Source organism: Adelges cooleyi, unplaced genomic scaffold (assembly GCF_023614345.1).
Source record: "Adelges cooleyi isolate 19-005CV unplaced genomic scaffold, UGA_ACOO_1.1 ACOO_flye_CR_arks_rails_tigmint_CR_PRNA_2, whole genome shotgun sequence".
In the NCBI taxonomy this organism is placed as follows: domain Eukaryota; kingdom Metazoa; phylum Arthropoda; class Insecta; order Hemiptera; family Adelgidae; genus Adelges; species Adelges cooleyi.
The window spans coordinates 8,375,708-8,403,542 of NW_026095860.1; the positions used below are offsets into that span (position 1 = coordinate 8,375,708).

At 31.8% G+C, this 27,835-nt stretch overlaps 1 protein-coding gene across 1 annotated transcript in view; it reads left to right on the plus strand.

The window, feature by feature from the left end:
• The first annotated feature begins 9,318 nt into the window (after positions 1-9,318).
• Positions 9,319-27,835, plus strand: part of LOC126833635 (fatty acid 2-hydroxylase) — a 28,978-nt gene continuing 10,461 nt past the window's right edge. The window contains exons 1-2 of the mRNA XM_050565077.1: positions 9,319-10,337; positions 19,348-19,606. Coding sequence (XP_050421034.1) covers positions 10,107-10,337; positions 19,348-19,606 — 490 coding nt within the window. The 5' untranslated portion in view covers positions 9,319-10,106. The remainder of the gene's footprint in view (positions 10,338-19,347; positions 19,607-27,835) is intronic.

Below are 27,835 nucleotides of genomic sequence, written 5' to 3' on the forward strand. Positions count from 1 at the left end.
GTACTAACATTTATTTAAAAAAGGTTTTCTCGTAAAATGCGTTAGATGTTATAAATTTTGCGTAGCATGACAATTGTTTTTATTAAATGGTAGTAAAAGGTACTAAAATGTAACAAAACCACGTATTTTTAGCAGTAAGCTAACGTTGTATCATAATACCTTTGACAAATCTCTCAAATTTGATATAAGCTTGAGCTCTGATCACTGTGGTGCAACAGAAATCACATACACTGATACACATCCTTAACTCACAACAGTTAACCTTAACACGCATGCAATTAAGATATACCTAAACTAATGAGAACCTGTAGGTTGTACGTACTGAATCTATCCCTTGGGTGTATATTAGCGATATGAATTACACATCATAATTATTCTTGTATACATTATTTGACTTCACGTAAATTATTATGTATGTATATATTATATACGTATATATTTGCTGTATACATGTTCCATGAAGTATGCATGTATACAAACAGTCGGTCTATGATTATCACCATAAAAATACAACTACACAAAGGTATGAAATAATAGTCATAGTACAGACTCTTATTCTAGTGTAAGGTTATCCTTATACTTTAAGAAATAATTTATTGCAAACATTCGTTCAGGCTGCATGTTTAAGGAATAACACTAATTATATGGTCAAGTCGGATGAGCCGGACAATAAGTTTTCTTGTCCAGCCATAGATCTATACATGTTTTGTGGTACACGCATAAACACTGAAGTCGAGCAACCGTCTGACCGGGGTACATGTTATCAAGACATATAATGCACTCTTTGCCGTCGTCTTGGACAATCACGTCCTCGTTGTAAGTTCTGGCCCGTAATTCAGCAATTTCCGAACACCGTTCTACGTGTCTACATATGACAAAATATATTTTTACTTTTTATGTTTATAAACGGACGCGAATCGTCACGAGTTTCAAGTAAGTTTAGTGCAGACAGAGGTGTTATGTACGGGGATCCATTTTTGTCGATTATTCATATGTTTAGTAGACGGTATAACGTCATAAATAATCTACATATTTCCCAAGAAAACTTTAAAAGCAAAATATGTTGATGTTGTAAAAAAATAAGACAAAATATCTTATAAACGAAAAGGAATGCGGTCTAGTTAGATTAGAAATTGAACCAAGCAAATAACTCACCTGTAATACGAAACACCTGCAACTATTTTATTTTTACAAAACGGGCACTTTTCTTTTCTTGATCGATTGAATCCCGCTACTTCCTTAAACCAGTGTTTTAGTAGATTGTTCCTTTTCCTTCTGCTCATGAAAATTTTTTAATAAAATATTTGTCTTATTTATTAGTTATCTAAGCAACAAAACTATATAGATAGTAACTATAGTTGTTATTTTTACCCAAAATAGTTGAATATTATCTCATAAAAAAATATGGAAGATCTATTGTAATTAAATTCCTTTTGTATTCTCGAAAATTACTCGTTTCCGCGGTTGGTTGCGGTCGATGGTCGATTGGTCGACATTATTCTTATTAAGGGGAAAATACAAATAAACCTTAAATTTTGGATTTTAAAAGCTATTTTGGGTTTAGGAACTTAAAATTTTATACAAGGACTATTATATGAGTATTATATAACGTTTGCGGTCGGGCGGCAGTTGGTGGTGGTCGAGTGGCGGTTGGTGGTGGTCGGATGGCGGTTGGTTGCGGTATTTAATTTTAACACGTTGAGCGCCAAGGGTTTTTCTACATAGTGACTTAAATTTGCCATGATACCCAAAATTGAGTCTCACCAAAATACAAAAAAGTATGCAGTGAGACCCAAAATTAGGTCTCACAATATATATGTTTTTAAAAGGTAATAGCCAAAAACGGGTCTCATTTATCAATATTTTATCGTCGGAATCGAATTCCACAGTGTTGCCACTTCATATTGGTTTTTGAAGAAACTAAATTACTTTTTTTGTTATGAATTTTTTGATTCAACAAAAGTTTTAAGTACGTTCTCAAACATAACCAACTTAAATATATGGTATTCTAATTATTATACTAATTTTAGCTGAAATAAACACCGGATTATAGATTCCCAAGCCCATCATGCTCACAGGATTAATTACACATAAATTTGAGTATTAATTCAGTCTTGCACGACACACGAGTACCGCCTTTAAGATGGTCCTATAGTACTCCTATCAACACTCAATCGGTTAAGCGCCACTTAAATAAACAGTGTAGAGGAAGAGAATTAAACGGCTTATCAACCAGATTTCTTAATGTTATAATATCTGACGACGTTATTAACCGATTGTGTTCTACGCGATTGCGTTACAAACGATTTGCCCGGTTAAACGTCTCGCTCGTTTGGTTTGATCTAATTGCAATTATGTCCGCCATAACTACTACTTGAAACCAATAAGACTATAATACTTGGACGGCGTTTTTTTATGAAGTTTTTTCTTGTCAAGTGTTTAATAGTGTGTACTTGTAAAAATATGTTAATTATGAGTGCATTTTTTTTTGGTCACTTTTTTTTTTTAGGTATAGTTTACATGTCGATGGGGGACCGATGGCAGCCGAGGTGACAAAATAGTCGTGGTGCGTCCATTATTTACCCATCGTTAATTATTCTATCCTAGTCAGTGGCGAAAGCGGTTCCTCTTGTTTCTATACCTTTATGTAGATTATGCCTACAACCATTATATTATAATTGTTTAGACGCCACCATTCACGTCCCGTCCCGCATGTTTATATTGTTATCTAATGCTACCAAAAATTGGCGAAAGAATGTATAATTCATTCCCAAAATGCGAACAATCGCAATAGTCAAAATACACACTATCCCTGTGGTTAGGGGAGAAAGAATTCTACCAAGGGCTTCACACCTGTCGTAAAAGGCGACTAAAGTGACGTAGAGCCCTCCGACAAGTGGCCTTCTGACTGGTCACTTCTTCTTGTGACACACCTTCTCCGGCCCGCAATTAGCACAGTGCTACTAGTCGGTCCGCAGTCGTAGGGGATCCCTTGGGGGCGAACCACTAAAGCCAAGGAACATCAGTCAAAATACAAAAAACTTTATAGTAGGCAGCTAAGCCAATCTTTTTAATGGTGTAACGCGACATGTCATGTCTTGTGAACGCACAAATAAAAATTGGTTAAAAGAGAACAGAATATTTTTACAAGACATATAGTTTATTACAACAACAATATTTTTACAATACCTAGTTTATTTTAATAATAATATTTTTACAAGACATAGTTTATTATAATAACAATATTTTTACAAGACATGGTTTATTATAATAACAACATTGAAACATCAAAAAACAATACTAATTTTTTTTACATAGTTTTACATACAATAAAAAGTTCAACCAACGCCTACTTGGTACACGGAAAAAAATTCCGTTGATCCAACTAAAATTATATTAGTTAATATAGGGACATAAATGTATAGTTGCTTCAATTAAAAATTTAGTTGGGCCTAACTATTTATTTAGTTATTCAAACTAGAAATTTATTGTGTCCCTATTTTAAGCATATTTGTAATTTTAGTTGGATTAACTATTTATTTTTTTCCGTGTACAAGCTGGCGAGGATCGCCGAGTTGAGGAAATCTTCTCTCTCGGCTCGTAGGTGATTTCAGAGGGCCAGGAGAAGATCCATCGCCGATGCTTGCCTTTAACTCATCAGATCCGCCTGAAGCGGTTTGTCACCAAGTGGTCGCTGAAAACCTTCACAATAGATTAAACACAATTGTTAACGTCATAGCAAATATCATAAAAAGTGCATGGACAGGTGTTCCTTGGCTTTAGTGGTTCGCCCCGAAGGGATCTCCTACGACTGCGGATCGACTATAGCACTGGGTGCTAATTGCGGGCCGGAGAAGGTGTGTCTCAAGAAGAAGTGACCTGTCAGAAGGCCACTTGTCGTTGGGCTCGACGTCGCATTAGTCGCCTTTTACGACAGACGCGAGAACTTTGGAAGTATTCTTTCTCCCCTGTCCACAGGGATACAAGTGCATGGATAGTTCAGGAAGTGAGGAAGTGAGGGCGTTCAGTGTTTTGAGCACGAGTCCTATCGTCGTGTGCTGCTGAGGCCGCACAGGTCGATTGCTCTGAGAGTAACCAGGGCATACAGGACGGTGTCAAGGGAAGCGGCGTGAGGCAAGTGGACCCAGCGGAGGTTCGACAGCTCTTGGAGACCAGGATAATCGAGGAATGGCTGCTACGGTGGATGATGGTGAAGTAAGTAGCGCACGCAGAACACACAGTGTTCGCCTGTGATGCCTGGGGGATGTGGTGTAGTTGGCGTTAGATGAGCTGTTCCCCGAGAACCTGGTCTACAAGATGCTGGAAAAATAATACCAAGAGCCCGACGGCGTCTGAGACAACCAAGAGTTACTCAATGGAACCTTCGAGGAAACCGTACAGGTTGGTCCCGTTGTACATGGTATTCTTCATGACGGTTCTCTTTTCGCGACCTTTTCGTTGAATCTTCGTAAGCCGTCCGGTCCCATGCGGTGTAATATTCGTCCAAACATTTTTCGCGCCGCAACGGCAATGTCGTTGTCCGGGAACGCTAAAATTGCGGACAGAATTTCAACGAACTTAACGTACTTACTAGGGTCGTTGGCCATTTGTTACGCCAATATGCGACAGCTTTCGAAACACTGCTTTTGCTGGACAAGCATCTCCACCCGGACCGATTTGCATATCATGACCGCCTCCTCTTTCCTCCGCTGTTCCTCCTTGAACGCCTCCTTCTCCCGACGGTTATGATCATAGTAGACATAACACGCTGTACATGCCAGGCCGAGAAGGGCGACGATCCAAAGCACGTTAAACATTTTGTGACAATTGAACGCACACAAAAACTGTGAAGATCTAAAAAACTGCAATAACATATATTACACATTTAAATTCACTTTTATACAATACAGTGAGAGAAAAAATGTCAGCAATGATGACGAGGGGTAAGAAAGGGTGGGGGTGTGTGAAAGAGTGCAGAGAGAGGGGGTGGCAGATACAGAAGATAATTCGTGCGGTAATTAAATGCAGCGGCATTTTTGCTAATTTCTAAAAAAAATATAAAAATAATCATCATTAATTATGTATTCGAATTGATAATTGATCAGTCTTCGGCGTTCGGTAAGCATAGGCGCAACTAGCTAAGGGGATTTTAGCACCCCCAGACTAAAAATTAGCGCAAAATTGTAATAATGTACATATACTCTATTCAATTTCAACTATATGTTATTTTAAATCTAACGGTTTGAAGACAAGAACTATTTTTTAGTCAGGTATACACACATAATTTTAGCAGCCCTCTAAAATGTAGGACCAGTTGCGCTGTAACCCGGTATAACCTGGTATATGGGCACCGCTTGTGGTAACCTCTTGCAAGAAACGACACGGGCACTGGCGAAAACTGACCTGCGAATAGCGGAAGGCTTATGTAGGGTAGACGAGCTAAGCTAAAGATGACATACACGCTAGTGCAAGTCGACATAATATCGCATAAGCTGCACACACAAGGTGCAGGAAGATGATATTGTCGTGCACATAATATATATATAATATTATTATGACGGTAGTGGTTGATAGATGCTGCTGCGCGACAAGTGTGCGACCATAGGTCCACCCTCTATCCTTTAATTAAATAAAATATTACCGATATTACGCCTTTTTGAGTAATTTTTGGATAATTGGATTTAAGGTCTGAAAATTAGACTGTAGGGTAAGGCCCTACAGAATTGGTATTAATAAATATCTTAAAAATCTTGACTCATACTATTTTTATCTAATTAACAAAGCAACAGAGACATAATATTTAATTTATGGTAGTATTAGTTTTTTTTATTTTTCGAATTAATACTGAAGTCAAAAAACAAGACCGTCTAATTTGGATTAGTGGCATTCTGATGTTGAATAAAAATGAAAAACTAGTTTTCGTGTAATTTATTTAGCGAAAAACAGCAACATTTAGAACTTTGGCGGTATTGCATTTCATAATTGAGGCGTATAGTTTCAAAACCAGCCAAAAGCACATTTTTTGAAAATTGGGTTTTTGTTTTTTGTAAATGGTCACACTGTATTACAAGTCCTGTAAAAATATTGAACACCAAATAGAGCTATAACTGGTTTAAACTGACCATGGAAAATTGTGGTTGGTCTCAAAATCACCCATCAAACGAAGTTTTTATTAAAACCAGGCATAACCAAACACGTTTTTTTTTCGCGGCAAAAAACAATGATAATAATGTGTATACATTCTAAACCTATGATTTCATATTTATTACAAAATCATAGAGTAAAATGTTAAGGTCTTTTTCGTTTTTTGTTGTTCCTAAACAATTTAAAAATGTGATTATGGCTGGTTTTGAAACTGTACGCCTCAATTATTTGTTAATAACTCAACCAGTATTATTATATATTTATTTCAGTACTTGACTTTCTTAAAAACAAAATTTGTATGCAGTACCAAAAATAGCCAAGTTTTAAAATAAAGTAGTCTTACATTTACATAAGTTTTTACTATTTGAGTTTTAGGGAGTATTTCACAATATTTAAAAATTTTATATTGTAAAGCACGTTTGTAAGATTATGACACTGCACACTCTTACAGTAACTACTAACTAGCAAAGACCACTCACGTCATATTTACACTATGTTCTCTGGACTGCCCTCCTGTGTCATTAAATGAAACTCTCATCCCCCAATCCTTTCAAATCAAATATTTAGATAACCACAATCGCCGAAACTGCAGCAATCTACTACCAACGTTTCCATTCCAGATCAGAATCACATGAAAATAAATTGGCCTCCCAAATTCCGTTAAAAACTCTCCCTACGAATCCTGTAAGACGACTTAAAAAAATCTGGCCTAGATATCTTCTCAGTGAATTACTAAAATAAATGTTTTTTTAATCTTATTAGGTGTCTCAACTGTGAGGTACCCTATTCATGTTATTCACTGACTGTTTTCTTTTTTTTCTAAATAACTAATTTACTTAGTGTGTAAATTGAGGTGTGTTGTAAATATTTTGTCAAAAATTAAAAGTAAAAAAAAAAAAAAGTATTCAATTTTTTTAGTTTTCAACGCGTTGATAAAGAACCGTTTATAATATCTTAGTTTTAAATTTCAAAACTAATTTTCTCAAAACTATAAATTTTGAGTTGTGGCGGTCTTGTTCTAAGTGTTCGAGGTAATTTCTGGAGACGGCGGCCGTGAGTCAAACGTTTGTTGACAAATATTACGGTTTCCTCAACAACAGCCCGCGATCAATAAGTGAAGTATTCAGTAAATTATCAAAGTATTACACAATGAGTTCACTGGACAATGGTCCGGTCGTTGGCTTCGTCGACATCGGCAAGGTATTAACTATTATTGCAGCGGTACAGAAAGTCATTGAACAGGGTAAAATGTAAATCAATAGCAACAGCAGTAAATAATGAAAACAAGCACGACGGCCTATGTGACCATAAGAGACGCAGGCCAAACAACGGAAACCTCTGGTCGTGGTCAAGTCGGTGCACACCCAGCAAAGATGTCGACCAAAGGAGTGGATTAAAATATCATGGTACTTGTCGAGACACAATGTTCAGCCAAGAAACGACTGAGCCGGCTTCACTAATTATCTTACTTGTTTTAACTTCAAATGGGATAACTTTATGTCTGAGAATTAACTAGAGAGTTTAATGTAACTAGATTGGTCGATCCATGTAGGTATATATAAATTAAAATTGAGCAACAAAATAATGAAAACGCTGCATATAAGTGTTCAATTTAAAATGGAAAAACTTTGTGTTGTGAAGAAGTAAAAATGACACTTGGTTGAGTACAATTACATAAAAGAACGTGCAAGAACACTTAAATGTATTTAATTAGGTATGGGTATAATAAATAAATCCAATGTATCCAATGGAAGAATAGTTCAATAAATATGTTTAATTTGTTTTAAATAAATAAGAATAACATAGAAACCAATCTAATAGCAATCTAGTCAGTGACAATAATAACACTTGACTAATATTAATTAGATATACGAAACAATGAATCATCGGCGATACTAAAGTGAGGATGACATTAATACTTTAAGGTGTTTTAGATTTAACGTTAACTCTCATTGACTTTAAATTATCCTAATTATAATCTCAAGTTAGTAATTCAATGATGAGTAATTACTAATTAATAATTAAAAAATAAAATAAATAATAAATTTGACAAAAAATAATTTACATAAGAAATATTTCACTCTTGTATGTTTGTTTGCCTACTTTCCATTTTAAAGGGAGAATCTGATTTTTAATGAGAAAGTTAAAAAAATAGTAAGCTTAATTAATTTATCTAAAATCAATATAATATTATGAATATTAAATCTATATTTTGAAATATCTGCAAAACTTTAAATCGTTCACTAGAAGTCATATTTCAACAAATTTTCACCATAACATATAGAAATATATATACGGGCCACTAATGCCTATTGATTTTATACACATTATATATTCTTTATGAGAGAACTCATTCAAACCGGCATAGACTTACAAGCGACTTTGTCTGTTAAATCAACCAATATTTAATAGAAGGAACAATTAATAGTGGTTTGTTAAAGGTTAACGGATGTTATAGTAAGGGTTAAAATTTAACCTGTCTAAGGCTTTTTATATTTAACCGTTAAAATATGTGATAAGCCTCAGACTTCGTCCTTCATATAATAAGGTACTTCAATATAGGGATTTTTACATAATCTACATAAATTGAGAGAATAAGCCAAAAGCTTTTAATTTTTAAATTTACTTTTTCTTCAAAAATGTTTTTAAACTCGGACCTGAAGATGCAATTCATAAACGTCCCGTCTACCTTTTCTTTATTAATTTTACAGTTTTATAATTTAAATTTAATTAAATTGTTACCTCTATTATCAATGATTTATCTAGTGACTAAAAATAAAGCCATAGTTTAGTAATGATGAATATGTAGGTAGATTTAATGAAATCGTTATCTTTATTATCTATTGTTTACCTAGTGACAAAAAAATAGACATAGTTTAGTAATAATTAATATATTAGTCATATTTTTTATAACCCACCTTGGAATACCACGAATATTGTTATCAGTCATGTCGTTGAAAATTGAAAACGTGCCCGGTGCCACCGCCGAGTACATCAGTTCCGGTTTAGACCGTTAGATGGCGGCAAGTATTGCAATACGATCGCAACGCTACTACCGGCGACCGGTAGCTGGTAGGCGTTAACTCTCTGGCGGCGCTGTGCCATAATGATAATAATACAAAAAGACCGAAACGGACCGGGTAAAGAATATAATTATAATCACGATTCACGGACCGTCCTGTTGGTCACGACAGACGCGTTTCCGTCGTGTTGGTGTTCCTTGCCGACAATCGGTGTGTAGTGCGTTTGTTTACGGCTAAAACCTATACAATATACCTACAACCGTGAACGTTGAATATTATTTAATTTAAAAAATATTCATCTATACAATAAAATATTATAATATTGTATTAAATATTTTGTCGGGTTATCAACATTCCGTGCGGTGGATTAAACACGCCCGCCCAAATAAAAGTGATAAAAGTCAATATATATATTATATAGCTACATGTATAAAACATAAAAGGGGAATAACTATTAATTCGTACACGGATATTTTCGGGCGGGTCCGAGAGCGCACCGTCGCTGTGATAAGAGTGATAAAGTGGTACGAGCCACGATCGCGGCCGGTCGTTACATAACAGCTATATGCACGAAAAAAGGTAAAAAGACTAATAGAGTACAAAATTTAATTATGAATCAACAATTGTTCTTCGTACTCAACGTTAGTAGCAACCGCGCAGGAAAACGTTTTTCCGTCGTAATCGAGTGTGTTTAAAGACTACCAAAACGGATGTTCGCACACGGTAGTTTTTTTTTCGTTTTTGTTACGCCACAGCCAACTGTAAAAACCGGTTACGGCCGTGAAATTGGTTGATCCGCGTGTGTCCATAATAGGATTTTTTTTTGAGTCCTAAAAAAAATCTACCCAAACAATTTTTAAACGATTTTTGTCAACAATGTTTGCGTGAGTTACGAGTCCCTTTGACGTTGTCACCACAGCCGTCAACCCATACTCAACGATGTCAACAGCTCCGTTTGTAGTCAAGCACGATGGCAAGAAGCACAACATCGAGCACTTCTTACGCTTTCATCCGGGTGGCACTAATACGTTGGCTGCGTTAAGAAATATTGACGTTACTGATCGACTTGTTGCTACCCATCATTCTGCTGCTGCTTATGAACTGCTCAAGGACTATCAGGTCGATGAACAAGATGAACGTAAGCACATCAGAGAAAACGGTGACTTGGAGGTAAGTATTTTTTATACAAATCTATAGGTTAACATTCTAATCGATGATAACATAGTTCAGGATTTGAAATCAATAGTTGATTTTGCATTCACATTTTCATAAAAACTAAAAGCCATGGTTGATACTGCACACATTATTTATCCAAATTTTTTCAACTGTCACAACTGTTCAAGGCAGATTGCACATTTTACATATTCTTGGGCTCGGTTTTAGTATAATACTCCTGGCTGAAAATACTCAAATTTTTATTTTTTTGGACAGGAAGTTATTGATTTAAGTCCTCGAGCTACTCTATTCACTTAGATTTCTCTCAAAAATTTCATTTGACTATCTACTAAATTATGGATATTTAACAGCTAATCTGTTTCTAAGAATATTGGTTGATAAATTTCTAATGTCAATATTCAATCAATTGCTATCTGACAATTGTCATTTTTTTCTTATTAAAAATTATTTTTATTATTTTAGTTGAATATTTACTACACCTAGTTCATGACTTGTATAACATTGAAATGTTAAAATTGCATAAAAAATGTAATGATGAAGCTACAGGTAAAAAAAAACTTATAATTGGTATAACAAAAGTAATTTGAACTTTATATTTATTGAATGTATTTTCTAGTTATCATTTTTTACTTATAAATTATTGTAACCAAAATAATAATTACCTTTCAAGACAATCAAAAGTGTAAGCAAATAATAATATTTATAAATATAGTTGTAAAAATAAACTTTATTATCTATGTGTGACAGACATACCTATTTAAAATATTAATTGATAGCTATCTACTTAAGTGGTAATGTGGATTTCAGATAAAATAATGCTAAAACTAAGTCTTTCTAGTTACCTACAAGTTTGAAATTTGTATTTTTTAAAAACAAGAATAAGAACATTGATGAGTCTTAGCAAAAGATACTTAAATTTTTAGGTATCATTATTTAACCTGTGGCCTTAGATGTATCAATATGTTTTTTCCATAGATCTAATAACTTATTGATAGCGCTTTTCTCACACTTTGTCAAGCTATATCAATCGGACATAATATGATAGGAGGGTAGACAGCAGCAAAATGAGGATTATCATGAAATAAATAAAGATCCTCTGTAATTTGGATATTATTATTATTATTATATTATTTTCGCGTTGTCTCTTATTCAATGTTCACTTTCGTTTTCTTTCTTTTCTAGTCGTCCATGAGTTTACTATTAACTGTTAATAGGTCAAAGATTTTTACCTTTAACTTATCATATAGGTATAAAGTTCGCTCCGTTTAAAAAGGAACCGCCATCACCCTCTCCGGCGTCAGATTGACGACCTGTCCCGGATAGCGAATTCGCCAAGAAATCATCTCATGATGGCAGCGTTGGGCCTTCATGTCCCATTATGCAATGTGATGAAATTATGATAGGTATAACATTAGATAGACTAAGAGGTAAACACAGTCTAATAGTAGGTATATAAAGTAGTAGTTAAATTATATAATTTGTTCAATATTATGTTTTTTAACTTATGCTTTGAACCATAAATGAAGAAAATGCATTACCCTATGATATTTAATATATTATTATCTATAATATAAAATAATTATCATCGTGTAAGCTTAACAGGCTTTCAAGGCCCACTGCTGCGGAAACCATCATAAGATGGTTTCTAGACGAATTCGCTATCCAGCACGGGTCGTCAGTCCATCACCAGAGAGGGAAAAGCCGGCTTCTTATCACCGGACAGTTCTTGTCCGGCAAACAGAACGCCCCTGACCGAGTGTTGACCCGATGACAGTGAGCACAAACACACCTTACCGACTCGGCCACACGTTCTCCTCTCTCATATATTATTAAAATAATATATGTACATTATATATATATGTATGTAAGTGTGTATATATATTATATATATACACATACATATTTTAGTCATTGTTTATTTTGGAATGTTTCCAAGTAATCAAGCATTGGCATTATGTAATCTGGAGTGCAATGCTAATGACCGCCACTTGTGAGAGAAATGCAACTTATGTGTGTAGGACGAGGGATAACTCGTTTTTTATTATGCATTGGCTTGAAATTCAATGTACCTTTTTTTTATTTTTATAAGTATTAATATGAGCATGCGTATGATTTTTTATTTATCCATACGTTAACACCGTTCTATAAATTAAGAAAACAAATGTGAACTTCCAAAAAAAATTCCTAGTACTAAAAATTCACTTCCTTGAATAGTACCTTTGGAAATTAATTAATCGACGTCTCATTTGTATTTTATTAAGGGGTTTCGTATAGGCAATTTTTATCAATATTGTACCATATTTATGGTTTTAACAAACCATGAATTTTTTAAAAAAAAATCCAGCCGTTTTTTTTATTATTTATACCTAGCAAATAGTTGAAAGGTTTTGTATACTCTCCGTACTGTATCCGAAAATTTGGGTTTTATCGAATTAATGAACCTTTCTGGGTCGACGTTTTTTTAAAAATTTTTTGCCAAATCTTTAATAAACGCAGGTCACTAAATGTTTTTTAACGGCGTCTATGACAAATGATGAATGATGATGTTAATATTACTATTATCTCGTAAAAAACGCTTTATGGACTCATGGAATGTACTAACAGTGTAAAAATAAATAAAATGAACACTAATAACTCAAATTTTTAAAAAAATTATTTTATTTTACCGAGGTAACGTTCTTCAAACATTGTTCTGATTTTTTTTTGTATGTAACAATTATTAATAAAATTACTAAGGCTTTTTAACGATATCTACATAATATACTGTATACAACATATATTGATACTATTTCCTACTGGGCATTGCACGAAATGGCCACCGCCGTTCTGTGAACATTGTTGGGGTGTTCGCGTGTGTCCAATTTTGCCTCGTGCTTACTTGGCATCCTTCTCCTCATGCCTTGTCATCCTCTATGAGTGTTACTTTTTTTTTGTTTGTTTAGGTCACTCGTCCAACATATTGATCCCATTTCCCTTTTGTCCTGTGTAAACACAGTTGATGGGGCGTGCGATGCTCCCTTTTATTTTTTTATTAATCTCATTCAATACACTTTAATTAACATTGGCCTTAAAAGACTAAACGGCTAAATAGACGTTTTTTCATTTGTACTAAAATGGTAACGTGACGTTCTACGAGCACACGAGATACCCAAAACGATGTTGAACCGAGGTAACCGAAAAAAATATTTATTGAATGGCAGAAGACTATTTGGCATATCTAGTGAACGAATTTCAAGTGCACGTAGTTGGGTAAAAGGCTAATATTTTTATATAGTGGCTACAAAAATATTTAAAAAAAATTAAATCGATAAAATCATTCGTTTAAGCAAAACATTAGGATTCAGTTGTTTGGTTGGTATTGGATACTGTGGTGGTTTTCAACTCAGAAAATAAGCTTTAGAAAAAAAGCTCGTTTAAACTTTGAAATGTTAACTGCACCTCATAGTACGAGACATTATTTTAAGGTTTAAGTGATCATAACTCTTTGTGAATACTTGGAATGTTTAAAATTGTCTTTGTAGAAAATTCTATTCTTTTATTTATCATCGAGTTAAGCACGGTCTCTTAACCTACAACTTCCTAGTCTTGTGTTTACTTTTTAGTTATGAATTTGTTAAAAGTCACTAAAAAGTATTTTATTAGATCATCTTACTGGATCATGTGTCATAATCATTTGCCAATAATGAAATAATCATAATGTGTTTTACAAACAACCAGTTTCGGGCAATACAAATATATTTGAAAATTAAACGTAAATAATAGCTAATCTATCTACTCTATAGTGTATAAAATACCGGCTGTTTATTTTTTTGAAATTTATTTTTGTTTTCAACAAACTAAGTAAACGTTACTTGCACAGTGTCATTAGTATAAACGGTATTTCGTACTTAGCTTTGATTAATTTATAAATTAATCAAATCATATTTGTTGATTTGGTTGAACGTGTTACAGGTTTTAATTAAAAAAAAAAACAAAAAGAAGTCTCATTCCACTGTAGTGAAATAATTATATGTTTAAATTTGATTATTTATTAATGCAAATTGCGGTTCTTTGAAAATTATTATTAGCAATATGCCGGTAGTGAAGTATAAAATGTTTTTTATTACATTTCCACTCGAATATTCACTAAATCATTAATAATTCTACTGCTTATTCCACTGGTTCGAGGTATATATTAATATTTGTATTTATACTTTTATAATATACGAATAAAAAAAAACGACTACAGGAATAAAGATTTTGGAAAAAAATATTAAATATCTATAGTTAATGTTCGATAGATAATCGATTCTATGGAAATAGGTAGGTTTCTGGCTGATGCAATTCAAATTTGAAAATACTATGATAGGCTGTTTGTTGTTAACGACAGTCAAGGACTTATGGTCATAGAAAGGAAACTGTTAATGTCAGATAATCGACATTATATTGTATAAATTATGTTGACGTGGAACTTTACGTAATGAATGTAAGAACTTTTTTTACTCTTCTTAAAATGACATAATAGTTTATAGTACTGAAATTCGTGTGGTAATAAAACGGCTTAAATTATCAATACAAATTTTTTTTGTGAAAATACAATTTGGGACTTTGGTTTAGTGGTATTTTCAGGCTATTTTGAAAACTTAAAAGGATAATAATTTTAATTCTTATTATATATAAACAATTAGTAACTTGATTTGATAAAAATTGAAATTACCTACTATACATTTTTTACATAAAATGACCACTCGATGTTTCCTAAATTTACTTCAACCCATGCCACAAATATATATTTAAAAATGTATTTGGCTTGTCTTGCTTTAATTTTTATATAAAACTGTTATGTTAACATATTTTTTTTTTGCAAGACAGTGGTGTCAGATTTTTTTCCATGTAGTTGTATTTTAGTTAAAAAACAAAATGAGTCACGTATTTCAAATAATAAGGTCTTACACTAAATTTTTTTTTTAAATAATCATTAATTTTTTTACTTTTACTATATAAAACAACACGAAGAATTAAAAAACAAATAAAGCTGAAAATATCAAAAATATACAATATTACATTTTACCTTATTTTATTTCAAGTATTTTAAATAGTAATGGGACTTGTTTTAGTTATTAAAATTGTTTTTAAGAACATAATAAAATGGAGAAAATATGTTTCAATCAAAGATAAATGTAACCACAAATCAAAAATTAATTTTTTTCTAATACAAGTTGTCGCTAATACATACGGTCTGCATAATGCCTTTTTTTTTGTGAACTTATAATATTACAAAATTTACTACCCGTTTTTGTCCATGTCGTCTCTAGGAACCGTTTAAATATTATTTTTGTAATGCAAACACTTTTTTTACGCGTTTTCACTTTAGGTAAAGTAAACATTAAATATTAGAAGAGCACACATACAAAAAAATGTAAGACTTAATATATACATATATAAATATTCGACGCTCAAACTGAATAAATATTCTACTTTAGAGTAAAACGTATATCATAAAACGTAGAATGGAAGTTGTTATATTTATACATACTAATATGCCTGTCATAATTGTCGTCACGTTAGCTGTATATGCCCTTTTGGCCAATCCTAGTAATACGTTTTACAAGGAAAATCGAGAATTTTACAGTATTGCCTTTAATATTCTATTCACACTCTGTAAGCCGATTGTATGTAAAGTATAGTTTATAATGTACTGTTATTATTATCTTTTTGCGAATTATCTGTACTTCGCTTTTAAGTTTTACGTGCTTGACATTTCCACTTCACAGACTCACATTATGTCTGTGTAATTCGCATAGTGTCATTTATAAGTCACTTGAATTATTTTTAGTTAGATTTCCAATCACACTTCTATAGCTAACATTTACATAAAACAAATTGTCACTTAGTTAGATGACGAATGTTGATAGTTAAGTATATACAGTGAGTAACACCGATAATGCGCTTTCGATATCACGCCTTCAAAACTACATTTAAAACTTACACGGATAACAATTTGGTCAATGGCATTATTATTGGATATTTCTGATCAACCCAATCTGGTTTAGCCGTGTAATTCGTAATAAAGTGTCTTTTTTTCGAGCGACATCAACTTATTGTCTAGTAATATCGCCTAAAAGTATTAAGTCGTTGCTTGTATGTAAAATCGTTACCCATCGCACTGGTATAAGACTTGGCAACGATTTCAAATCGTATATTATTATGTGTATCTTTTTCCAAAGCACTTCAGTAAACTAGAGAGTTGATTTACGCTAACGCGTCATAACTCACACTTATGTTATAAAATCGAACCCCCCGGTCTGTGAAATACGTATAAAATTTTCTTTTTGGAACCAACACAATTATTCCGACCCGGTACGTTTTTCTTGCAGTTCTATCTTAACATTCTCTTTAAACAATATTTGTATCCATTTACAAGTAAGTTTTCTTAACCGAGAAATACTATAACTAAACTATTGTTTTGTATTTTTCTGGCTGTGTAGTAGGTATATCCACATTGTCATCATGTGTTTGAAATAAATGGTAAGATAGAAACATTTAAGTATGAACCAAATAATTGTAATAATTATAATGTGCACTCTTCGCCTTGGGTTGTTCTCTTTGAAAATAAGTAAAAAAATAAAATTAATCGTGTCACTAAACGTTTGGAAGATGTTGGATTTTTAGTTGTTTCTGAGATTAATAATAAATAATAAACTTATATCATGCCCACAAGTATTTCCGTAAAAATACATATTGTGTATTATAAAATAAGTTTTGAATAGATATTTTCTCCGGTAAAACGAGTAAAGATTTCAAAAGTAAAACGCCAAAAGTGAATTCTTATATTGGTCGAAAAATATTCCTCGTTGGATTTACGATTTGCCCACGCACATTAATCGGATTTGTACATACTTTTATACCTTAAGTTAAATACGATTCTATAGAATTTTAAAATAGCAATTTCCGACGTGCCACTAACTCCTATAGATATAATATAATCCTTTAGCAAATAGCAATACTGATTTAGAGGGTTATACATTTGATTATTTGGTTGTATGACTAATCAATGATTATATATATTTAGAAAAAAGGAATACTATAAATATTATAAAGTTAGCTGTGATGCAAAGGTAAACATTTTCTCGCAAGTATCCTAATAAATGAATTTTTGTCCAATCATGATTTAATTTTTATGCACTATGCGTATGCCATCGGTTTACATGTACAATTCAACATAGTCAGTATTAATTTACGTTACCATAACTAAATTGCTGCTTAACATAATTAATTTCCAAATGTTTTAGTTAGGTCTACCTGGTTTATATGCCACCTTAATAAAATAAAAATGTATTGTCACCATCGATTTCATAAGAGATTTTACATTTATTTTAAAATCTTTTTAACCCATAACACGTATTTTTAATGGATATATATATTTATAAACTTTACTAAAAAGATAGTTAATCGGTTTAGTGTGTTTACTTAAGAACGATCATGTTTTTAATAGTTTTGTTTCGAGCCAATGTAGCATGCTAAACTACAACTTTTTAAGCGAGGCCAAATTCTTGGTTATTGACGCGTTGTTTGCAATTGGTGATACAAGCAAACTACGATGTCATTAATTTCGTGTCGCGTATCCTATTGGTGCATCAGCCTAGAATTAATATGTGCTCCGACAAATTAACCCCTTAAAGCCCGATCCCCTTTTTTTAACTACACTAACACCTGTCGCGACAGATTATTTATGACGGTTTGCATTTGGCTTTAACACGAAGCATTACTGCTAATTGACTTTGACTGGTATTAACTTATGCAATGTCTACCCTTTATACACGGTGAAATTCATCAATAATACAAAGTCGTCATTTACACTCGCCTCTTGAAAACAGAAAAATAGTTCAGCCGTGATATACGCATTAGTTTTAAAGTTTTGTTTAGAAGTTTGAAAGATCATACAAAATCTTAGTTTAATAACAAAAAGTCATATTTACAATTTTTACTAAAACTTGAGTTGTGCATATCATGAATTATGATAACTTTTAACCCAACCCTACTGAATTAATGTTAGTTACATTATTCAACAACCAATTGAATTAATTTCTGATGAGAAAATAAATTCAACCTTGTTTTTTTAAAACTCAACTTGTAACGACTTGAATATTTTTGTAAGTTGTGGAAAATGGGCTACATTGATTTTACTTTTTATAATATGTTTTAGTTGTTTAAAAAAACATAAATGTTTTAACTCTTGTCTCGGGAGAGACATTTCTCTACACAATATAAAAAGTGTAAAAAAATAAGTATTCATTTACATGTTTAGTCGTCTAATTCATTTTTGGCAAAAATTGGCCAATTTTATACTATAAAAAGAAAAAAAAACTGATCGACGTTTCCTTTATTAATAACAATAATTCATATAGTTTATCAACATTTTTTATATTTAAATCCGTAAGTGTAAACATTTATCTAAACATCGAAAACCGTTGCTTCCTTCGCTCAACTAGTATATTTTTTTTTTGTGATAATTATATTTTAATTTTATTACTTTTATAGACAATACCGTTTTGATGTTACCCATCAAAACGGCGTTGACAGATATTTGACATATTGTTTGTTTAGCGGTTAAAATAAAATAATTTTTTGATTTATTATTCTATCTATACCTATAACATCTAATTTGTGTTGTTACAACGTTTCACTAGTGCGATATCTAAATAAACATGTCTTTAAAATTTGATAAAATGGCCACACATAATATTATATAACGTAATAATTACACTTTAAATCACCAAAAAGATCTTGTGTGTGTTAGGCTATTTAATTAACTAATTAAATGTGTTCATAAAAATAAAACACTTTCATTCGTGGTAGTTAATATGACGGTCTAGCCAATTGGCTCGGTTTTATAAAAAAAATTTAAAGCCTTGGTTTAAAGTTTTGGTTGCGTCTTGTACAAGTGTTAACCATGTGGATAATCCACTTGAACAAATTGTTTGTATATAAATTAATGATAAAATATGTTTGTGTTTTGTTGTAGAGTCTTGTAGACTGGAACCGGCCCATGTTCTGGCAAGTAGGTTCGCTGGGTCCGCGGTATAAAGAATGGGTGTTGGCTCCCGTCGACAGAAAGCTGAGGTTATTCGGTTCAGATTTAATCGAGTCGCTCACTATTACCTCATGGTACATGGTGCCGTCGATTTGGATACCTGTGATGTTATGTTTGGTATATACTGGTTACCAGAGACTAAAGAGTCACATGTTAGCCACTAGTTCAATATATCAGTCGTCTACGTACGGTGAGTAAACCATACATCTAAAATAAGATAATATACAGGCCACGGCCTGATTGATTTGTAATTTGTGTAAATCTAATAACTTTGGGTATAATGAATTCGAATAACAATCATCATACAGATGTAGTAAATTTGTCCACTTTTATCAGAATTGGGCAAAATTAAAAAATAAGATAATGAACAATATGAAATTTGACGAATAATAGAGGATTTTTTAATTCGTGTAAATCATTATTTGAAACTCAACAAATAAAAGATAATTACTTAATCGTTTATTCATTTTTTATAATTACACAATTATTTTAAATTATTAGTTATATCTTTGATAGTTTAAAAATAATATCTATTATTATTATTTAAGCATTTAAACAAATTATAAATAATACAAACATGTGTTAAATATGTTCGCGTACAAGCAATGTATATTTTCTATATTTTTGTGACGGTCTACATACGTATGATTGAAATCCAATAATAAAATACAAATTTAAGTGCAATTTCTAGTTGTAAATATACATGTGAACCATATATAATGTTTAGTGCAAAAATTTTTGAAAGTAATTATTTTATCAATGGTCAATTTGTTTATAGAATATATTATAATACATATATATTCAATACTTATAAATTTAATATATTGAATTGTTTGACACCAGCACATATGGAAAAATATGTATATGTAAATGTTTTTATATTTTAGCATTACTACAATAATATAGTATGTTCTGTACGGTCTGTCATAAACGAAATTGGAATTTTCATATTCTATTTTCCGTTAAAAAAAACTAAAGACCATAAATGAGTATATATATTTTGGACGGCTTTTATGTTTCATCAATCATCGTATTTACTTACTCCAATTTGCCTTTCGAGACTTTACTTCAAAGTCCAAGTTACGTCATTGATGTTGACGGTTAATTTATAAGTCATATCCTAGTTTTAATTTTAGTCGACGAATTAACCTTCGAGTGAGTACATGCATAATGCGTTAACGACATCTTTTAAAATTTAAACCGTCAAAAATGAACTTCGTTCATAATTTGTATCGCTTTAATGTGTATCTAGTTGAATGTGAAACGCGCACAACCTGTACATTTTCCCAACCTACTTGCCAAAAAAATATACAGTTATTCATCAATACTCGCGAATGAAAAGCTTTTTCTGTTATAGCTTCGAGGTTATTGTACTGTTATAAATGCGATGCGACCTTTTCTCGTCAAACACAAATGTATACTAACATACTAAAAACTTGAGCGCCTTAGGTTCGGTTAAATTGTATTATGCTTCAGAAAAAAAACTTCCAAAAAAAGTTCCCTAAAAAAATTTAATTTGTTTGTATTTATATATATTTTTTAACAAAATCACCCACTGTGATCTACTGTGCTTTGCATGTGGGTTTGCCAAAAAACGTTCAGTTGGCCGAACGGGAAGTCGGCCAGACGATTTTTAGGTCATGACGTCAAAACTCTTCGGGTAAACGAGATAGCATGTTGTAAAATGAGAACTGCAAGCCAAAATATAATATTATGTGTTTTAGTACACGGTCAATTTATGAAAACGCGATTTTTACGCCATCGGCAGTTGCTCTACAATATTCTGAAATTATATAGTCCTAATGCTAACACTATTGAACCGTATAACATAATTAACCGGTCCCTAAAATAAATCCTAAATTAATTATAATTTAGATACGCGTCTGTATCGAATATGTTAACTATTAATATTTGAGTCGAACCCAACTCATTTACTTGTAGTTTCAAAAACTAACCCCTCATTCCCTCCCGTTTACTACTTAATGTAACTTAACGATGCCTAAAAATTTGTAAAATAAAAATAACCCGGCATTCAACTTAAACTTTAAATTAAAACGATACTAGCATACAATTAAAAATACAAGTATACACTAATAAATACATAACAGCCAATCTTCATTCGATTACAACATGCACAGCTAACCGACTAAAAATGAAAAAAATAAAAATAAAAACCAACTATAAAAATATATAGGGACACACTACCTTAAACCCTCAAAACTCTTTTGAGTTTTATGTAACCCTATGAGTTAGGACAGCTGTGGATGGAATACGCTAAAAATGATAAGAAAAACGTGGAACGGACACTATAAGAAATCTCAGATTGAAAAAAATGAGTTGGAACAACTGTACAGGAAAAAGCTTGTGTAAACTTATTATTTTGATTAGTTACTAAAATAATATATGTTATTATTCTTCTATTCTCCCAGTATAATAAATGTTGTCCATTACTGTCGTAACAATCGTTGTAAACTACTCATCGAGTCCTTGCTATTATATTCTACCGTTTCATCCTTGGGCACAGTTAAAATATATAAACCGCTATCGCTATATGTTCGGTATGCATGTTGGTAATTTGTTTTTTTGTAAAAAATTGTACTCTAACATTTTTCATGGCCGTCTAAGTTTTTTATTTATATCATTCATATCAAATCATATTCATTGTCAAGTATCTCATTAAAACTCATCTATGTGCGTAGTTGCTACTAATGATAGGTACAACAAGTTATCTTTATTCATATTCTAAATAAAATATCAAATCTCATTTTTTCATTTCTATTATTTAAACTGTTATGGTTTTTATTTATTATGATTTTTTATTTTGTAGCGGGACCTAAGATTTCTCTAACATTAGTTAGGTTATTGATTATGTTGCTTAAAACATTTTTGAACAAAGTTTTTGATTATTTTGAGGGTAAATTAAAACAAAAGTAAAATCTCTATAAAAACTCTTTATTTATAATAATAACTAAACTGGAAAAGTAATCTCACTACAGTTATTATAATTTTTTCTTTTAATAAATTAGATAAGTTTAAAATGTAAGTTGTATTAAGTTTAGAAAAATTATATAACCAAATTGGGTCAGGCATTTTAGCAAACACGCAGGTTTTTCCAACTCTAAATACAATTTAAAAATATATAAATACAGCAGAGATGTTTTATTTTGATAGTGTTTTTGGCTCTTACTTTCCTGCTACGAAGACTACAAGATAAACTCAAGTTAATTAAAAAAAACTTATTTACGTCCATCAATTTTTATTTTTGTTACAGACAAATAATGTTTAAGATCTAAGTTTGGTTAATTGTTAAGTTATCCCTAGAATAAAAAGAATTAATTGTATTGCAGTAAATTAGTAAAAACGCAATTCAAATGGATAAAATTCAATTGAGCCGTGTTAACTTAGTAAGATAATATTAGTATTTAATTTAATACTTGATTAAGCCAAGAACCAAGCTGAGATCTTTGCAGATGACCTGTTGTGCCTAAGATAACTGTTGATTAATTCACATCTGGATAGAATTAATATTTTCTTTAAATATGATCTCAAAATCGTAATAATTAGTTTGAATTAGGTTTATGTTAGGGATGAGTTTTTACAGAAATTATTATTCTTTAGTAATAATAAATTAATACTGTCACCATCAGTTCCTTTTTAAAAATGTTTCAATTTTTTTCATGGATTTTTTAAAATGTAATAATTAACATTCGATAGTTTTTTCAGTTTTTTTTTAGTCATTGACTAGGTATCATAACATTTTATCACATGTTTCATGTGTTATTAAGCGTCACCGACAATGATGACGTTGAACGTTTTATGGCTGATGTATAAACCTTTTATTTTTAACAATTTATTATTTAATCAATTAAGTTTTGACGGCTTAACGGATTACCTTTTGGATTTTATGCGATCACAACTTATTTAAGTAATCAAAAATTTGCCTAATTAACCGCAAACGGTTTAAGTCGGTTTATAAGACTATAATTTAACACAATATAACCCGTCTCGGGTCCAATGGCACGGCGTTTGTATTCGTTGTTTCTATTATATTATATAGTTACATAATTATTGCCGCACATGCGGGTTCAACCGCGAATAAACTTTCTGGAACAATGAAATAACTGGTATGAATTTTTTATATTTACCTACGATACTAATATATTATATTACAGTGAATATTAATAACGGCCTTCCATGATGCATAATAATGGATCTATATTATATTAATTATAATTGACGGCGAGGAGGAATATAATGGCAATGCTGAGTTACGATTTTTAACAAACCTTTATTCACACGATTGATCGAATAACGTGATAAATTATTAACCTAAAACAATGTTGGAACACCCATTCCAAAACAATTTTAAAAACGTTAAAATAATTTTCATTACAAATGATTAGGTGGAAATATGCTTGTGGTCAATTTATGTAAATACGATTTATTTCCCACCGCACGTACTTAACCTTCTTTTTGATTAATTGAACTTAATTTTGATCGAAAATTGGGTACACATTTAGTTAGAACCATTTTACGTTATTCCATATCATAATCCTTTTTTGCACGTCCCGTGTTATTTTTAAACGGAGCGTAAAAATTTAATTTTAGAAAGAAAACTGGCGCTTTGAAATTGTCTGCACAATAAAACCAGATACGTTTAAATCAGCCTAATGCGTAACTGACAATCATTATTTAAAATTTGTTTTATGTGGAACATTATATACCTAACTGGTTTTTAGAAATAGCTTATTCGTTTTAATACGAGTTTCACAAAAATGGCGAGTAAAATAGTAATTTATTTTATATCTAACATTAATGATACGTATTTTATTTAATATATATATATATATTTTTATTTTTAATTGTATTTTTGAGGGATGACGATGTTGTGAACGTTGTACCGCTATCCCGGTAAACAATTATTAATTTATATACCGAAATATCAGCATTTTGTAATAAGAAGTAATTAAATTTATTATTACTACAATGCTATGTTATGTCAGCATTCGCGATAATAATAATTAACAACTATAACCAGTGATTCTTAAAACTACATTATCATATTGCCTTCAAATCATACTGTAATTTGTATTATTCATCGTATTTTGAACATTTAAAGTACACTTCTAAGATGTATTTATAAAATATATTTAAATTAGAGAACATTAATAAATTTAAAGTTATACTAATAGCAGTCCGGATTTTATTTATATTTTTTTGAAAATTTCTCGTTTTAACTGAGATTATTGTTTTGATTTTTTATTGACTTAATCATTTAAACCGCGTATAAAACAATACCATATGACTGCTTCCATAAACGTGTTAGTTAAGGTTGACCATTGTTTGTTTTAATTAAGTGCAACGGAATAACAACTTATAAAGCTAGGCATTGGGGTCTGGTACCATCCGCCGTCGTGCCGGCGGCGGATTCGTGAGGGGATTCAACAGGTTCAAAACTCTAGTCGTTTATCTTCTCCTTCCGCTCCTCCCGTTGATTATAAAAACAAAAGTACCGCGAAAGTTGGTAAACTAAAAAAGAACTCCGGAGGACGTCGGCGGGGCAGGATATAGCACGTCAATACGGAAAAGTCGTTGTACTTTCGCTCGTCGAAACTGGCGGTGGCTGACCGCTGTTGTACCGTTGTCCACATCGCCGCATACGTTATTGCCGACCCCCGGCGGCGACTGTATAATATAGTGTAGTATAATATAGTAATTTTTCCGGGGCGGCGCCATACTCAACGCCTCTCTAACCCGCCGATCCGTCCGGCGGGGCTGGAAAGACGACGGGTAGTAGAGGCGAATGCTGGTCGGCTGTGTCTCGCCGTGGCGCCTGTTGTCGTTCAGGCGGCAGACGCCTAGTCGCCGAGACTATGCCGCTAAGCAGCCGCCGCGCCGCACTTTTCGCCCACCGCTCGTACGCACCACGGCGGCAATATCGATCCCGCCGCACGCGCGACAGAGTCGTGCGTGCATACTGCAACCACCCGGCAGACGCTACTGTCGTTATTATCATTATAATTTATAATACACGTATTAAGGTACCATCTCCGCTGCTCCCCTAGGTTTTCTTTAATTGTGTGTACATCTTCATTAAAAAAACGGGCTCAGGAGGGGATGTTTTCTTTATGCTCGTCAACTACTCAGACGAAGGATCAATTTGAAATTTAAACGGTTGTCGTTTTTTTCACTGTCAGCAGTTAGTTTTTTTTAAGGGAAAAAATGTAGCAAAACATTTTTACTCAGCTATAGCCTAAAATACAGATTCTATATTATACCTCTTCTAAACAATTGTATACTTGAATCTTGACACTTGGATTGAACAACGATTGATACGTAATTTTAAATTGTCTTGCCAGTACTTGAATAGGAAATGCAAACCTGTCTAAAAAAAATAATCATATTAATGATAGCCGTTTTAACACAACAGTACATATAAGCCAAGTTATTAAACGTAAAAAATTGATTTAACAAATATATTTTTAATTATAATAATAGTTTTTTATTAATAAAATAAATCAGTACGTTAGTATTAAAGTGTAAAACCATTTATTTATTGTTTCAATGTAAAAAAATATATCTTAAATAAATATAACAACATATGCTATGCCAATGAAAATTGCCAATAATTCCGTTTATTCATATTATAAAACGACTCTTTTTTACTGTAAAATGTATAATGTTCTAATTATTATATATTTAATATTATGCTTCGCGTTCTATCATTCAAACTTATATTTACATCAATATCAAAATCATTTTTCTGTTGTTAATATAAAAAAAAGAAATTATTATAATCAAGTCATGGGGAATAGAAAATAGGGTATAAATTTGTTTATATATAATTTCCAAAAAGGAAACTAAGTTAATATTTAGTAGAATCAGTTCTAAATAGTACAAATGTTTGCCTGCATACATATTGTGAAAAATATTGTACTTGAGTTTACTCTGTTGTTGTTATTTTATTTGTAACGTTCTATGTATCTTTCTACACTATAATACATATGATAGTGTTTAAAGGTGATTTTTTCCCGACGGTCGACAACTACGGTCGGTCTAAACTAATAATTGATAGGTGTTCAATGATTACATGTAAAAATAAAATACCTAACGCGCTATTATATTTGGAATAACAAGTACCGTAACCTAAGCATTCGGGTCTTTAATTACCTGACTCGATAATGTTCCTACTCAGCTGCCTAATCGATCGTTAAGTGCGATTTTCGGTTTAACCAATGATAATTATTACTTCAAATCAGTAAACTATATATGCACTTTAGTCTATACCTATAGGTTAAATTATTGTCGCTATTCATGCAATATAGCGCAAAATCAATCACGCAGTCGGATAGATTTTGATCGTCCACGCTTAAACATATATCCCGTTAAATGGACCGAAAGTTCGCTGTTGAATAATGTAGACATTTAAAATTAATTATCATAGCGCTAAACCATACGATGCATATTTGTGTATATTGTAATGTATGTAGACTTTATCAACATCTTCGAAACGTCTCGTCAGCGTCATTAAAATAATCGCTTACCAAAGTTGCAACGCGCCTAAACGTGCATTTAATGACAAAAAATATGTCATTATTATTATACGTGTAAGAGACAATAGTAGTTTTTTTTTGTTACTAAATAATTAGCTGTATATTATGTTATCACAAATTAAAAAAAAAAAATCAATGTTTATAGCTCGATATTAAAAACAAAAAATAGAAAATCAATATTTCTTGGCCACACAGAAGAAATGTTAAGTGAACATCCTAGAAAGTGGCTTCGCGTTTTATTTTATACACGTAGGAAATGTTCTCTTTCTGTTCTTCTATAAGTTGTCCGTAGAGTAACCCAACACAAGTAGTCAACATTTTAACCAAACTAATTGTAAGTTACACTTGATCAATAATAACTCTCTCAGATTGTCTCCCATTGTACTGAGTTTATATGTATTACTCTTTTATTTTTACTGTGTTAATTTTGTTAGGTGATTTCAACTATTGAATCTGTGAAAAATTTGTTTGGCAATTTAGACGGAATTGAAGTTTAAAATCATAGGAGTTCCTAAGCTAATTTATTAAAAAAATGTTGTTTTGAGTTCTCAAAAAAATTATTAACTGAAATTATTGAGGTATTTTTATTTTGTGGCTTTTGATTTTTCTTATTGTTATTATTTCTTATTTCTTTTTTTAATTGTCTTTATTATCGACACTATTAATTAATAATAATAAGTTGTGATAAAATGGGAGCGTGGATAACTTCAAATTTGCAGAATGTAATTGTGTTTAATATTCTAGAACATATTTTTCTGATCAAGTTTGCCTTACTGCGTCTAGTTTGTGACACACTTGTTGAGCTTGATAATTTAATATTATGTTGTGGTAATGAAAATAATTGTTTACACTGTATTTTTTCTTTT